This window comes from Diabrotica virgifera, chromosome 5, assembly GCF_917563875.1.
Source record: "Diabrotica virgifera virgifera chromosome 5, PGI_DIABVI_V3a".
NCBI lineage: Eukaryota > Metazoa > Arthropoda > Insecta > Coleoptera > Chrysomelidae > Diabrotica > Diabrotica virgifera.
In genome coordinates this window covers 30093011-30110120 of record NC_065447.1, presented here as the reverse complement: position 1 = coordinate 30110120, position 17110 = coordinate 30093011, and the positions used below count along the sequence as shown (strand labels likewise).

General features: G+C 30.8%; 1 protein-coding gene across 3 annotated transcripts in view; it reads left to right on the top strand.

The window, feature by feature from the left end:
* The window catches only part of LOC114334824 (open rectifier potassium channel protein 1), a 185368-nt gene that overhangs the window by 38064 nt on the left and 130194 nt on the right, over window positions 1–17110 (top strand). Inside the window, exon 2 of one of the 3 annotated variants that reach the window (XM_028284924.2) lies at window positions 14806–14958. The exons of the other annotated variants lie outside the window; for them this stretch is intronic. Within the exon in view, the coding sequence (XP_028140725.2) occupies window positions 14808–14958 (151 nt within the window). The 5' untranslated portion in view covers window positions 14806–14807. The remainder of the gene's footprint in view (window positions 1–14805; window positions 14959–17110) is intronic. 3 annotated transcript variants of the gene reach the window in all.

Here is a 17110-nt window from a genome sequence, read left to right as displayed (position 1 = left end):
GTTTGTGAGAACGTCTCTCTTTTCTTTACTACTCAATTATTATTGTTGAAGTTGTTGCCTAACTTTATCTGCAAAAATCCGAATGCCACCTCGCACATCCAAAAATAGACGTTTTTTCATAGATCCACCTTGGTCTATTTACCTGCAAGCCTTAAAAAATATACCTGAGGATTTTACGTTCAATTGCTATTAAATTGTTACCCTTTGATTTTATTGGTCAGGATAATTCAAGATGCTCTTCCATGAATGTTTGTGAGGGAACATCTTCTTCTTTTTTAATTGCTCTATCGGCTGCGGATGTTTGGCTATTAACATGGAAGTTCTGATCGTGTTTATGACACTTTTGAATAGTTCGACAGATGCAATGAGTGTTAATTTTTATAAAAAGCTGGCTCAAAATACACTAAACGTCAAAATTAACGGACCACCTTAAAAATGGGACATTTTTGCTGTCTCTTATTCCCTAAACCTGTTGTCCGATTTTAGTGATTATTTTAATATGTTATAGCTTTATTCTTTAAGAATATCGATGTAATAGTATTGTTGCTAAACAGATAAGTGTCATTGTATACCGGGTGTAACAATGATAGTGTGTTTTTTGCTCAAAGTTTGGAACACCCTGTGGAATATTCTAGCTAATATAAAATATTAAAATTAAAACTCAACTGTAGCCTTTGGATTTCTTAACATTATGCTTTTTGATTCATTCGCTTATGTTGGATAATAAAAAAGTTAGGTACTTTAACAACTAGCAACGTTCTTCAGCAATACAGGGTGTTTCTAAATAAATGTGACAAACTTTAAGGGGTTATTCTTCATGAAAAAATAATGACCGTTTGCTTTATAAACATATGTCTGCAAATGCTTCGTTTCCGAGATACAGGATGTTGATTTTTTTCTTACAAACTGACGATTTATTATTTCTCTAAAACGGGTTGAGATATGCAAATGAAATTTAGTAGGTTTTAAGAGGTAGCTGTTGCGCATTTTTTGACATACAATTAAGAATTTTATATTCACCATTGGCGTGCATACGGGTCATATTACCCAGTCATATTGCCCGTATGCACACCAATGGTGAATAAAACCTACCAAATTTCATCTGCATATCTCAAACAGTTTTAGAGCAATAAATAAATCGTCAGTTTGTAAGAAAAATTTCAACATCCCGTATCTCGGAAACGAATCATTTGCATGTTTATAAAGCAAACGGTCCTTATTTTTTCATGTAGAATTACCCCTTTGTGCAGCTGTTGTAGGAGCGTATACCTGGACAAGGTGTAGGGTATTGGTGGATATTCTCATTTTAACGGATATTATCCTGTCATCAATAGTATTATATCCAATTACGCAGTCGTTAAATTTAGAGTTTAAAGTTTAGTGTTGGGAATATTAAGCAGTTTATCAGCCTCATCTTTAACGCTTTGAAATTTGACAGTCCTTCCATATTTTGTTCATTTTCGCTCTGGCAATTTTTGCTAGATCACAGCTACGTTTAATCTCTTCCCGCAATAACTCTGTGTTTGTGATAATAATCTCTAGTCATTTAGTCAGTAAGTGGGGGATTGCTTACATGTACCAGCATAAGGTCTTTCAGCATAAGGGGTATTCAGTCTTTAATATTTTCAAAGTTTTACTTATAAACGCAACAAACTATTTATGGCGTTAATGGCGTTACAACTCTTCGTGAGTCTCTGCCACGTTTACTATTATTGCCTTCCATGTTTGTGCCACTATTTTCCATATTTTCTACATTTTCTATTAGTCAACCTGTAATATAGTTGTAGAAATAATTGTTAATTACAGACTATGTTGTCAGATAGATAATATTTTCCAATCATATATTTATTAGATACTTACCTTAAAATGCAAATTTACATTATTAATTTTTGTATTTTTGTAACATTTTGCGGGTGGAAATTTGTCTATATCTACAACAAAGTTTTCATGCCTGGTACAATGTATAGTTACATAAATAAATAATAAGTGAAAAACTGGTTAAATGTTATAAATATTTAAGCGTGTACGTATATTATTGTTAATTATTTTATTATTTTTATTTCTGAAATGTAAACATATGTTTTAGTGCAGCCGACATGTGAAACAATTGTGCATTTAATGATAGAAATATATAATTTGGACCACATATACTGCACATATAAAGGTTCAAATTTAGATATGAGGTCATTTCAGATTTTGCCTTTTACAAAATGGCGACTGTATTAATTTTTAAAAAAGGTAATACCACCGTTGAAAAGAGCATAAAAGTAGTTTTTAGTAAATATTTTTAACTTTTTAGTTATGTTAATTACCATTTAATAAATGCAAAACGACTCTTCACATGTACCTATATGCGGCAGATTCGTGCAAATATTATAAGAATTATTGTGCATTTAATGGTAGAAGCATATAATTTGGACCACATATACTACACATATAAAGGTTCAAATTTAGATACGAGGCCATCTCAATTTTTGTTCGTTTTACAAAAATGGCGGGAATTCAAAATGGCGACAATACATATCTGACTAATAGCACGATAACCTTTGAACGAAACGTCAGATTTTAACCAAATTTGGTATATAGGTTCTTTTTTTGATGAATAATATCGAGGCCTTGAACCGGAAGAATCGGTTTACCAGAATGTGTGTTTTTACTGTTTTTTATGTAATAATATGTTGCTTCTTTTTCAATTCTTTCACCCTGTATATATAAATTTTTCAAAAAGTAATAACGCCATTGAAAAGAGTATAAATATATTTTTTAGGAAATATTTTGAACTTTTCAGTTGTGTTAATTACCATTTAATAAATGCATAACGTATATTCACATGTACCTATAGGCGGCAGATTCATTTTGAATGCCCGCCATTTTTGTAAAAGACTAAATCTGAGATGGTCTCATATCTAAATTTGAATCTTTGTATGTGTAGTATGTGTGGTCCAAATTATATGCTTCTACCATTAAATGCACAATAATTCTTATATTATTATTTGCACGAATCTGCCGCAAATAGGTACCTACATGTGAAGATAAGTTATGCATGTATTAAATGGTAATTAATATAACTAAAGAGTTCAAAATATTTCCTAAAACATATTTTTACGCTCTTTTCAACGCCTGTACCACCTATTCGAAAAATTAATATATACAGGGTGAAAGAATTGAAAAAGAAACAACATATTTTTACATAAAAAACAGTAAAAACACAAATTCTGGTAAACCGATCTTCCGGTATAAGACCTCGATATTACTCATCAAAAAAAGAACCTATATACCAAATTTGGTTGATATCTGACATCTCGTTCAAAAGTTATCGTGCTATTATAACCCTCCGTTACTCGCACACGGTGTGGGAGACCGGGCCTGTAAATAAATTCCTGTAACTCTGCTTGTAGTGGGGATTTTGAATGGCTACTTCGTATACTTCTTCAGTGGTCAATCACTGTGGGTAAAGTCAGTTCGCAGTGTAAAAAATAGTACTGTCCTTTTGTTATTACGCAACACGGTCCCGTACACCTTGTGCGAGTATTTGTGCACCAATTTTTGTGTTTGGATCGCACATCGATATTTTTAATTTTAGTAAGGTAATTTAAGATCTTTTCCTTATTTTCAATGTTTATAGATTAGTTTATTTATATTTATATATATATATATATATATATATATATATATATATATATATATATATATATATATATATATATATATATATAAATATAAATATATAACTTACCCAGAACCATCAGAATGAGGTTTAGGGAGATATGTGGTTTACCAACAGAACAAGTACCAGTCGTAACACCAGGAACTTCAGATCGCTGTGCTGTTTGTGATTGGAAGAAAAATAGAAAAACAAAGTTTTACTGCCAAATATGCTCAAAATATCTTTGTTTGGAACACCATTGTTCCAATGAATGTGACACCATTGTGTATTTCATGTTTTAAAAACGTTAATTAATTTTTATAACTTTTTTTGTTACTACAATTACTCTTTATTTTTAATTTTTTTGTGTATTGAATTAAGATCTAAAGTTCTTAGTAAACAAATTTAACCATATTCAATTTTTTTTCACTTCCAAAGTTTTTTCACTTCCAAAGTTTTTGTATATACATATAAATGGATAACAATGAAAATTATTAAATTTTTGATTAAAGTAATATAATGTGAACACAAACGCATATCTACAAAATTATATGATCATATATTCATTAAATAATTTAATCGTACACAATTTTGCAAAAAAAATAATTTTAAAACGCTGCTGACCCATATTTTTGGACCCGGTCTCCTGCACCGTGCGCGAGTATCCGATCACAAAAAGTTGGCGCGAGTAACGAAAGGTAAAGGAACAAAAACTGAGATGGCCTCGTATCTAAGTTTGAATCTCTATATGTGTAGTATATGTGGTCCAAATTATATGCTTCTAACATTAAATGCACAATAATTCTTATAATATTTGCACGAATCTGCCGCATATAGGTATATGAGAAGATACGTTTTGCACTTAATAAATAGTAATTAACATAACTAAAAAGTTAAAAATATTTCCTAAAAAATATTTTTATGCTCTTTTAAATGGCCGTATTAACTATTTGAAAAATTAATACATACAGTGTGAAATAAATGAAAAAAAAAACAACATATTTTTACATAAAAACCAGGAAAAACAACTTCTGGTAAACTGATTCTTCCGGTTCAAGACCTCGATCTTATACATAAAAAAAAAGAACCTATACACCAAATTTGGCTGAAATCTGAAGTCTCGTTCAAAAGTTATCGTGCTATTAGTCACATATGTATAGGGTGAGGCAGATAACTGGTCTATTAAAAATATTTAGAGAACTAAAGGCAACAGAATCATGAAAATTGGATTGAAGGGGCTTTGAAGGGTGATCTATTTAATGAAAATATTTTCATCAATTTGCCACTTCCGGTTATACCGGAAGTTGCTTAAAATTTCGTTTTTTTAAATGTGACACCCTGTATATTTTTACATTTTTAGATTCTACTTGATGCCTTCTTTCTTAAAATATGCGGTTTTGTAATGTTATACAGGGTAGTTTAAAAGATAATTACGTTTTTTATTAATTTCGTAGCAAATTTCACACCCTGTAGAATTGTAGTAGTTGGATATCAAAAACTCTATTTGTGTTAAAATGATTTTTAATATATGTAGTCTACTATTATTAAAAAATATTAGTATAGCTAAATGATAAATTTTAGTATACAGGGTTGGTCGAAACTCGGAATGAGGATTTTCTGAATTTTCTTAAATGGAACACCCTATATTTTAGTATTGCAATGAAAGACATTCTATGGTACTTTTTTATTTCTTAAGAATTCCCTATACCTAAATGCTTTAATTTATGCCTAATTGTTAATCGCGCCAAGAATGTTAACTACGTAGGTATTTTGATAGCCCAACCATTATTGGTAATTTTAAAGATCAGTCTAGATTAATATGTAATTATTTTCGAAAAATTATTTGTGATTAAATATTTTCACGGCCAACCTAATAAAATTTCACGTATTTTTTGTTGAAATTAATGTTTGCCTTGAATCACCAATAACTTAAAAATTAAAGCAGTTAGGTATAGGCAATGTTTAAGAAATAAAAAAGTAGCATAAAATATCATTTCATAACAATAATAAAATATAGGGTGTTCCATTTAAAAAACTCAGAAAATACTCTTTCCGAGTTTCGACCAACCCTGTATAGTACAATTCAACATTATCTATACTAACAATTTTTAACAATAGTAGACTCTATTAAAAATCATTTGAACATAAATAGAGTTTTTTATGTCAAACTACTACAATAGGGAACTTGCACTAAAAAATGTTTTGCATAAAATTGTTAATTTATGTTTTAAAATGTTATATTCAAAATATTACGTCTTAACAATTAACAGTGTACCTACAACATCTGATCAAAGTTCCGCGCCTAAAATTTCCGTTTCAAACAACTTCAAAAGCGAGAGCTGGGGTCTGACGTCACAGACCACTCATATCGTTTGCCCGTTCGGTGGGCTATTGCATTTAATGCAGTTTGCCCATAGATACATAAATAATATAGTTGCAATATCTTGATTTACTCTGTGGCAAAAATGATTTTTTCTGTGACAGGCAAAATATTAACATTTTATCTCTGTTGACATGTATCAAAATGTTCTTTTTTATGAAATTACTTTTGTCGTTTTTTGTGTTGAAGAACAAGGAAGAAACAAGTAACTTAAAAATAAACAAAACTTTTAGTAATAAAAGTAAGAGTAACTAAAAAGTATTGGTGCTACTATAGTATGCGGTCTACAGTCGGGTTTCTACTATAGCTTGCGGTCTACCGTGGGATGCGGTGTAAGTATAAGCTGAGATGATAAAGATATTAACTTGTAGAATTACAATAATTATTCTTCTTATTTATGCGTATTATTATCTTTGTAAAGACGGATTTTGTTGGCTATGTACAGGTTCTATCGGTACGTCTGCTAATCACCATAATCTTTTCTTGAAGGCTTTGAACACAATAATGAAAGGCTAAAGTAGGTACTAATAAACATGACAATAAAATATAATCTTTATTATAATGCAAATTACACCGTAATCTTTTCGAGGATATACGAAATCCTTCGATTAGAGGTAGGTAGATCAAACCCACGGGATAAACCTTATACTATAATATAATGGTACCAAACTATTGTTATAAACGGTTTAAATATGCTTATTAATAACTCTTACTTATTTGCCTTGACACCTCGCATTTCTCCAATTGAATAGCTTTCACCACTTTTTATAAAAGTTGCCACCATGAAGACATCAACGGTAGGTAAGTTAGTCAGATTGACCTTTTGAAAAATCCTCGTCCGTCATATTATGCGTTTTAAACTCTTTACAAAGTAGCACTCAACTTTATCAATTTCAGTTTAAAACTAAGCTGATTGGGGAACTACTTATTACAATATATAAGATGAACATAAATCATACCTAGGAATTTTCCATTAAAGACGATTAAAATGTAATATACCCGTGATACCTATCCTAATCGCGTTGTTTCCGACTGCTAGACCGGTTGACCGTGGCCCGTGACGTCGAACCAATAGAAGGACGTTCAAGAGCCTCCTAAGATATTTGAATTTTATAGCATTTTCAAAGCGTCGTAATTAGCGTACGGGTTAAAAATATTTGTTTTTTTCGCATGCAAGCGTTTTAATATCATGTTATCTTATGTTTTTTAATATCATTTTAATATTTAAAAATTTATGCAAGTTCCCTATTCTACAGGGTGTGCATATTGCTAGGAAATTAAGAAAAAAAAACGTAATTGTCTCTTAAACTACCCTGTATAAAATTACAAAACCTCATATTTTAAGAAAGAAGACATCCAGGATAATCCAAAAATGTAAAAATATACAGGATGTTCCATTTAAAAAAACGAAGTTATGAGCCACTTTCGGTATAACCGGAAGTAGCAAATCGATGAAAATATTTTCATTAAAGAGATCTCTCTTCAAAATCCCTTCATTCCAATTTTCATGATTCTGTTTCCTTTAGTTCTCGAGATATTTCTAATAGGACTTTTATCTGCCTCACCCTGTATAGTCGCCATTTTGAATCCCGCCATTTTTGTAAAAGGCAAAATCTGAGATGGCCTCATATCTAATTTTGAACTTTTATATGTGTAGTATATGTGGTCCAAATTATATGCTTCTATCATTAAATGCACAATTCTTATAATATTTGCACGAATCTGCCGCACTATTCAAAAGAATTTATGCAAAATAAAAATTAAACGCATTTTTAAAAGAGGAGCAACTGAAATTGTTGACAAATCTAATGTAAAATATTTAAATGTAAACTAAATGGTTAATGGAAATTCAGATAAACGACCAAGCCTATTAGTATACTTTGTATTATACTCCACATAAATTTGTTTCTCATTTTTCGGAAGACACATTGATGGCCATATTATAATAATATTCGTTAATAAAATTGACTATATAATAAAATAAACAAATATTCAGCTAATCAGAATAAAATAAAATAATAGAAGAAGAAATCACAATCAGTTTATCAAATCACTACAATATAATCAGTATAAAAGGCTCCTTTCAGGGATAAGAGTTTGGATAAAATATTCTAGACAAATAATGTGGATGAAAAAACAAAAAAAACTGCGAAAATAAGACGATATAGTATTAGTATACGAAATCTTAAATATTGAAGTCGATTTTACTAAGTAACAAGACATTTACTGTCTAACCAAACTATGTAAGAGAGTCATTATTACACCCCTACTTACTATCCAGCTGTTTGATATTGTATTAGGCTTAAGGTTTTTTTAATGGCATAGACGTTAATCATTCAGCCAGTCGCAATCAGATTATAATTTACCACTAGTTCAGGGGAGTAATGTGTAGTGTGGGTATTGAGTAGAGTCTAACAAGGTTTATAAGAGAGTCACTAATACTCAGCTGAGCAAGGTGCTGTTATCCGAGTTGTAAAATTCCATAAACAAGGGATCTACCTGTTTTATGAAATGATCCCTTGTTTATATAATTTCACAACTTGGACAATAGCACTCCACTCAGCTGAATATTAATGACGCTCTTATATACCTTGTTAGACTCTACTCAATACCCACACTACACATTACTCCCCTGAGCTAGTGATAAACTATAATCTGATTGCGACTGGCTGAATGATTAACGTCTATGATATTAAAAAAACCGTAAGCATAATACAATATCAACCAGCTGGATAGTAAGTATCCACTTACTTGATGGCGAGACTCACTTAAGAGATTAATGATGACGATGATAATGAAAATAGATCCAGTAGTAAACGAAAAAATGACTTGAATGTATACAAAGCCTTTTAAATGTTGTAGATGTTGTGGGACCAGAAATGGAACTAAGTTTAACCCTTTTACAGCCATTATGAAGTCTATCAAAGACTTACCTATTCGATATCCAAGTCCCTTCAAAATTTGCGGGGAATATATTAAAATGACAAAAATACTTGACAAATGGAATGGAAGTATTTCTATACAACTATAACTGAATTAGAAAGAAGAAATGTCAAGCTGGCTACAGCTGGTGGAAACTGAAACTCAAGATCGATAAACAAAAAACCAAAATTATGATAGTCGATAGTTTAAACCCTCTAAATCTTTCAATTGCTTAAAATTCGGACTCGTCCCTGGCCTATTTGATTTTCTAGCAAGCCTCTTTGATTCAATAAAATTGTGTTTTGACTAGGAAAGTTTTGGGGTAGTTCTGATTTCTTTCATTATATATGGATTTTGGGCTGCTGAGTCAGAATATGAGGTTTGCGAACAAAATTTCGTTACAGAACATTGAAAAAATCGCGAAAAAAGCGAAAAATTTTAGCTTTTTTCCGCTTTTTTGCTCAAATCTCGAAAACTATTAACTTTTAGTAAATGGTCTGTTAATAGAAATTAAAGTACTTAAAATTATCTACAAATATCACTATTTACTTTTTTTTAGACAAACCGTTCGGGCTAAAGTACAAGTTGAAAATTGTCAATTTTTAACGGTTTCGACAAAACCCACTTTTTAAATTCCAAAACTTTATTTTTTATTAGAATACTGTCATTTTTCCTAGTTTTCTGTACAAATAATAAATGTTAGTTCATAGGTATGGTATGTCTCTTGTGACAGCTTTCTTGAGTCCATTCCGTCCTAAGAGACCGGCAATGTCTCTGCTGTTTCCTTAGCCACAAAAGATCAGGCACAGATGGATTCACAGTTTCAGTTGGTGTGAACATTTCCTTCGGATCTGCTATCTTGATTTCTGATAAACCTTGAGGTTTTGTCTTTTTAAAATTAATTATTTGAACAGCTTCCCTGACTTCCATAAACCTCAGGCGCGGGTTTCTTTTTATCCGAGGAATGGATTGCTTAGGAGCTACTACATGTTTTGGCATGTACGCTAAAATCAGCGTTATCGTACACCTGCTGTGTAAAGCACGGCAGGTCATCTTTCTGCGGATCGCCTGCGAATGCTGACACTTCCAGTCGAACAGTTTCTGAATAGGATAAACAAAACCCCAAGGAAGAAACTGCATCAACCTATTTTCTTGAGCCGTACTTTTTGTAGAGAAAACGGCCAACCCTGCAAGGAATGGTGAGACCAACTATCTGGGCCTTACTGCCGCTACAAGACTTTGAGCAAGCGTGTTGCTTATCTGGAAGTGTCAGCAATCGCATGCGATCCGCAGAAAATTGACCAGCCGTGCTTTAAACAACAGGTGTACGAAAACGCTGATTTCAACCCTTTCTATGCCAGGCCTTAATTTGCATGTTGGTCTCTCAATCCCAAAAGTTTTTTCATACTTAGAGTCCCATTGCCTTTTATATACATCGAATATAAATAAACAAATAAATGACCAAAACATGTTTTTTAATGAGTTTTTTTAACCAACTTAAACGTTTTCTTTTCAAAAGTATACTCATCAGAGAGCAAAACCAATTTGAAAAAATGTAACTAACTTAAAAAAAATAATGTAATGTAAATTAACATTAAAAATTTTCTTTTGTGTGGTACTCTTCAAAACATGACACTACGCAAAGGCCGACTCCGCATCTTGCGCACATGTATATCGATCCACTTCTTTTTTTTTTCTGGTCTTCTCTGTGGCTACAAACGCTTCACCTTCTAGCAGCTACCTATAAGCGTTGCCACCAGTACTACAATATAGCATATATCTAAAATATGTGAACAAATATATACGGCAATGGGTCCGCATGACCTGTCTTAGGTGCCAACATTTTGAGGCTTTGGGAACAATAATCTAACATTTTCGATATTTCTACTGCATTGGGACACCAATGGGTCTAAAATTTTATAAGCAACGCATATTTTCGGCTTTGGTAAATCGAGACCATAACACCTTGAACGTATATATACGGCGGCTGGGAATACAGACCCACTTTTTCAAAAACATATATATGCAGCGTTGGGACAGAAAGGGTTAACGTACATACAATCGACGGATACCACACTTTTTACGTCATGGATGGCATTTATTGTATTGCACCAAAACATGCAATAGCTCCTAACCAATCCATTCCTCGGCTAAAAACTAAATCCGCACCTGAGATTTATGGAAGTCAGAGAGCTGTTCAACTAATACATTTTGAAAGGACAAAACCTTAAGGTTTATCAGAAATCAAGATCCGAAGGGAATGTTCACACCAACTGAAACTGTGACTCCATTTGTGCCTGATCTTCTGTGGCTCTAAGGGAAAAGCAGAGTCATTCTCGGTATTTTAGGATGGAATGGATTCATGGAAGCTGTGAGAAGAGACCTACCATATTCATATTATAAACTAACATTTATTATTTGTACAGAAAACTAGGAGAAATTTATCAAATGACAGCATTCTAATAAAAAATAAAGTTTTGGAATGTAAAAAGTGAGTTTTGCCGAGACCGTTAAAAATTGGCAATTTTCAACTTGCACTTTAGACCGAACGGTTCGTCTGAAAAAAAAAAGTAAATAGTGATATTTGTAGATAATTTTAAGTACATTAATTTATGTTAACAGGCCATTTACTAAAAGTTAATAGTTTTCGAGATTTGAGCAAAAAAGCGGAAAAAAGCTGAAATTTTTAGATTTTTTCGCGATTTATTCAATGTTCCGGCAAGAAATTTTGTCCGCAAACCTCATATTCGGATTTAGCAGCCCAAAATCTATATATAATGAAAGAAATCAGAACTACCCCAAAACTTTCCCACTTAAGAGCTCGTAGAGTACAAATTCACTGAATCACTTAGAAGAAGAAGAAGTAATCATAAGAGCTTTATATTTTTGGAAAACTGCAGAAAGCCAGTGGCAGACATTCCCTAAATCTATGAGAGTAGCCCAAGATAGATGATAGATAGCAAAAGATAGTTACTCGCACGGTAGGAAATCACACCATCCAGTATTGAGAAAACAACTAGAGAGAGAGAGCATGACAATAAAACCTTTGCTTGACTAGGTAGAAAGTTACCAAAACCTATTTGTACCTCAAGACGTTTAAGAGAAGTGTGTAATATTGTATGCCAATATCAAACTTAATAATGTTTAATAAAATTGTCTGCCTTTTTTTGAGAAATCTACTTACATATAATTTTTTTGACAAAATCTTATCAAATCCTTATAGTCTGGGCTGATTATCGGAGAAGAGGCCATTTTTGGGGGAAAAGTTATTTACCAGCAATTTTATTGCTGGAATCGAATTATAAGATCCTATATATTAATAATATAGGTAAGCAAAGTCCTCAGATAGTGTGCTACTTTTTTTATAAACAAAAGGGCGCCCGAAAATCGTGTTTTTTTTTCAATTATTGCTCTATAACTCCGAAGAATTTAATTTTACAAAAAAAAAAACACTCAAATAAAAATTCACCGTAATTAAATTCTGGATAGAGACGTGTTTTTTCCGATCTACTCGAATGAAAATTTTCCTCGGAAAATGCGGGTTTTCCCAACAAAATCTTTAATTTTCAAATAAAGTTTTAGATAAGTAATTATCTACCAATAATTAAATAATTTGGTGACTTAAAAGCCTTCTTGGCTTAGATTATAGTTACAGAAGCTGATGAAAATTAAACGAATATTTTAGTAACAATTCAATTGTTAATTAATAATTTACGGTCGCAATAATAACCAAAATAATTATGATACACTGATCAAACTTTGAAATCTTATAAAAATGAGATGCCTAGTTAACATTTTGTTGACAAAATATAATTTTTTTATTTTTTTGCATAATCTTTAAATGTTTAAAAAAATAGTTATAAACAAATTAACGTTTCTCAGAAAGTTTTCATTATATTGTAATTTTAAAAAATACCTAAACTGCGCATTTCAAGTATCTTGAAAATGAATGCTTTAAAACTTTTTTGCAACCATTTGCAAAAAAGTTATGAAACAGCAAAATAAACATACGATTTCTACGGTGTTTATAATTTTTTTTTAATTATTTCAAAGCGTAGAAGTAAGTTTAAAGTACAAGCTAATTATTTACAAATAAATATCGATTATCAGTTTAATCGTTATATTTTAATTAAAGATTATAAATATATTCTTTTGTCATTTACACGCGCGAAAGTAGAATAATACAGTACTGTAGCTAAAATTTTCACTCGGAGCCACGACCGGCCGCGCGAGACGTACACTTTTATAAATAATGTATGCTGCGTGTCAGTCGCTTCGAGTGAACATTTTAGCTCCGACTCTATATCAGGCCTACTTTTGCGCTAAAAATTACAAAAAAAAAAGTATTTTTAATCTTTGATTAAAATATAACCATTGCACTAATTTTTGACATTCTTTGTGAGTAATTAGATTGTACCATAGACTTACTTTTAAGCTTTGAAACAATTAAAACAAATTATAAACAACGGAGCTCTCGTATATTTACTTTGCTGTTTCATAACTTTTTTGCAAATAGTTGGAAAAATTTTTTAAAGCATTCATTTTCAAGAACTATGAAATACGAATTTTAAGTATTTTATAAAATTAGAGTATAATAAACAATTTCTGAGAAATGTTAATTTTTTTATAAAAATTTTTTTTAAACATTTAAAGATTATGCAAAAAAATGAAAAATTTATATTTTGTCGACAAACTATTAAATAGGCATCACACCTTTACAATCTTTGTAAGTTTGATCAATGTCTCATGCTTATTTTGGTGGTTATTGCGAGTGTAAATTGTTAATTAACAATTGAATTGTTGCTAAAATATTCGTTTCATGTTCACCGGCTTGAGGCAAAGGTATATAATTATTGATAAATAATTACTGGCCCAAAAAAATTATTTGAAAATTCGAGATTTTGTTGGGAAAACCCACATTTTCCGAGAAAAATTTTTATCGGAGCAAATCAAAAAAAACATGCTTCTATGTAGAATTAAATTGGCGTGAATTTTTATTTAAGTGTTTTTGGTGTAAAGTTAAAATCTTCGGAGTTATAGAGCAATAATTAAAAAAAATAAGATTTGTCGGCGCCATTTTGTTTATAAACAGAGTAGCACACTATCTGCGGACTTTGCATGCCTATATTAATAATATGTAGGATCTTATAATTCGATTCCAGCAATAAAATTGCTGGTAAATAACCTTTCTTTGTACTTTACTAATAATACCAGCGTATTATAACTATTTTTTTTTCAAAATTTAAAAATTATGCAAAAAAAAGAAAAATTTATATCTTGTCGATAAAATATTAAATAAGCATCTCATCTTTATAATATTTATAAGTTTGATCAATGTATCATGATTATTTTGGTTATTATTGCGATCGTAATTTGTTAATTAACAATTGAATTGTTGCTAAAATATTCGTTTAATTTTGACCGAAATACAATATATACCAAGAAAGCTTTGATGTCACTAAGTTATTTAATTATTGATTAATAACTACCTACCTAAAACTTTATTTGAAAATTAAAGTTTTTGTTAGGAAAACCCGCATTTTCCGAGGAAAATTTTCGTCGGAGCAAATCGTGAAAAACATATCTCTATGCAGAATTTAATTGCGGTAAATTTTTATTTGAGTATTTTTGTTGTAAATTTAAAATCTTCGGAGTTATAGAGCAATAATTTAAAAAAATAAATTTGTCGGCGCCATTTTGTTTATAAAAAAAGTAGCACACTATCTGCGGACTTTGCATACCTATATTATTAATATATAGGATCTTATATTTCGATTCCAGCAATAAAGTTGCTGGTAAATAACTTTTTCATGAATTTTGCTAATTAGCTCAGAGTATTATTATATTTTGTTTCTAGAAATGACAACAATGAACAAGACGGAATGGTTGATTCTTTTCTGCCTTTTTATTGTTTACCTACTATTTGGTGCTTTCGTATTTTATATTTCTGAACACCCTCATGAATTGGAAATCCTTCGTGGCGAAGTTAAAAAAAGAAAGGAAATCGAAAGTTAGTACTATCTACTGTTCTTGTTGTTGAATTGGGGGTTATATGTGTTATTATGGACTGTTTAATTGTGACGTCTTGTCTTAATTTCAATTTGTTTTTATTACATATAATTAGAGAGATAATAATTTATAATAAAAAGTTTTTAGTTTTAGAATTAAACGAGTAGGTATTTAATATATGCCTCTTAGTCCATCGGCTTCTAGCTTTTTTGTTATTTGTTGGCATTATTTTGTTTATTTCACAAGCTTTTTGTATAAACTTATTTGGCACAAAATCGTGATACAATGCGACATAGACAAGTATTTGCTTTATTATTTATTTGTCTTTCAACATCGTCTTTTATTGATATTTTACTTCATACTTTGATGTAACAATTCTTATTAAAAATAAAATTACAAATAATAGTTACTGAATAGTGGTATAGTAAGCGGTACTATAGACAAGCGCGAAGTTTAATAACATGTTTTCTGTATTTTTAAAATTTAAATATTATTTTTAAAAATGAATACCTTATTATTATTTTTAATTAATTCTGTGGCAAATTTAACTTGCCACATTTGCCAAAACCAAATGTGCCAAAACCACATTTTATATAATACAGTTCTAACGGGTACTCGCAGTCTTTCTGTGTTCAAAAAATGTACAGTGGGACCTCGATAAGTCGGATTAAACGGCACCGCGTCCGATCCGGTTTATCAAAAATCCGGGTTAGCCGGAGAATATGGTAAAAATTAATAAAATACGGTACTCTTACAGATAAACTTAATTATAATTGCCAAAAAAATTAAATACTTATGTCCAGTACATCTAAATTACGTACAGTTGTATACATTATTGTTTATTTCTTGGTAAAAAAACTCAGTCAAAGTGAAATCATTTTTATTTTATCTGATCAAAATCGATCCGGGTTATCGGAGGCCGACTTATCGGGGTTCCACTGTACTGTGAAATACTGGATACCTCTTCTTACATTTAATCCACCAAAAACCATGGCTTAGTTTTTACCCGGCTTTTTATCTGACTGCACATAAATGTCAACAATTTCGAATTATACATTTATTGATCGAAAGTCCATATAAACATAATAATTAGGTTCAAAATATATCCTTAATAGTGGTATCCTCTTAAGACGATTGACTGAAATGAGAAGTTTTACTGTAGTTACCAACTTTTACATGAAAAAGGGACAATGATAAAATGATTTAAATATATTAAAACCACCTCATATTTGCGTAGAAAACAATTTTGGCAAATAACGGTCTCAGTTAAGTAATCATCTTCCGATATTGAAATCGAAATATGGAATAATAACAAATGTATCTTATAATTTTCAATATTATCCCAAATATTATGTAAAAACCTGATGTGATACATTGTATAAAAAAAATTGAATAGCTAATATTTACCCAAAAACTTATTATAAAAACAGACTATGATAAACACAAATAACACAAAATAAGGAAGAAAACCCATTTAGAAATTATTTTATATATTTCATATTATGTAGTATGATACAATTGATCCAAAAGATGGCATAACCCAGACATCCAAAGTGAAAGTTATCCTCCAACACCAAATTGTTCTATATGGTCCACATAATGTTCAGAAAAAAGTCACACCATTTTGAGCGTTGGGTTTGGGGGGGGGGGAGAGGGGGGAGAAATCGGTCAATTTGTAGTTTTTTACGTTTCTCGCCAATATTTCTAAAACTATGCGGTTTAGCATGAACAACCTTCTATACAAAAATGTTCTACATAAAATTATAAATAAAAAAAGTCCTATGTATAATGCTTCTAAAATTAACGGTTCCAAAGTTACGGAGGTAGTATAGTATAATTGGTCCAAAAAAAGGCCTAATCCAAACATCCAAAGTAAAAGTTTTTCCTCCAACACCAAATTGTTTTATATTGTCCACATAATATGTTATTGTTTAGTAAAAAGTTGCATCATTTTAAGCGTCCGGTTAGATGGGGAGATGGGGGAGAAATTGGTAAATTAGTAAAGTTTTTTACGTTTTTCGTCAATACTTCTAAAACTATGCTTTAGCGTAAACAACGTTCTATACAAAAATGTTCTGCATAAAATTTAAAACAAAAAGGTCCTATACATAATTGTTATAAAATGAACGGTTCCAGAGTTACGCAGGGTGAAA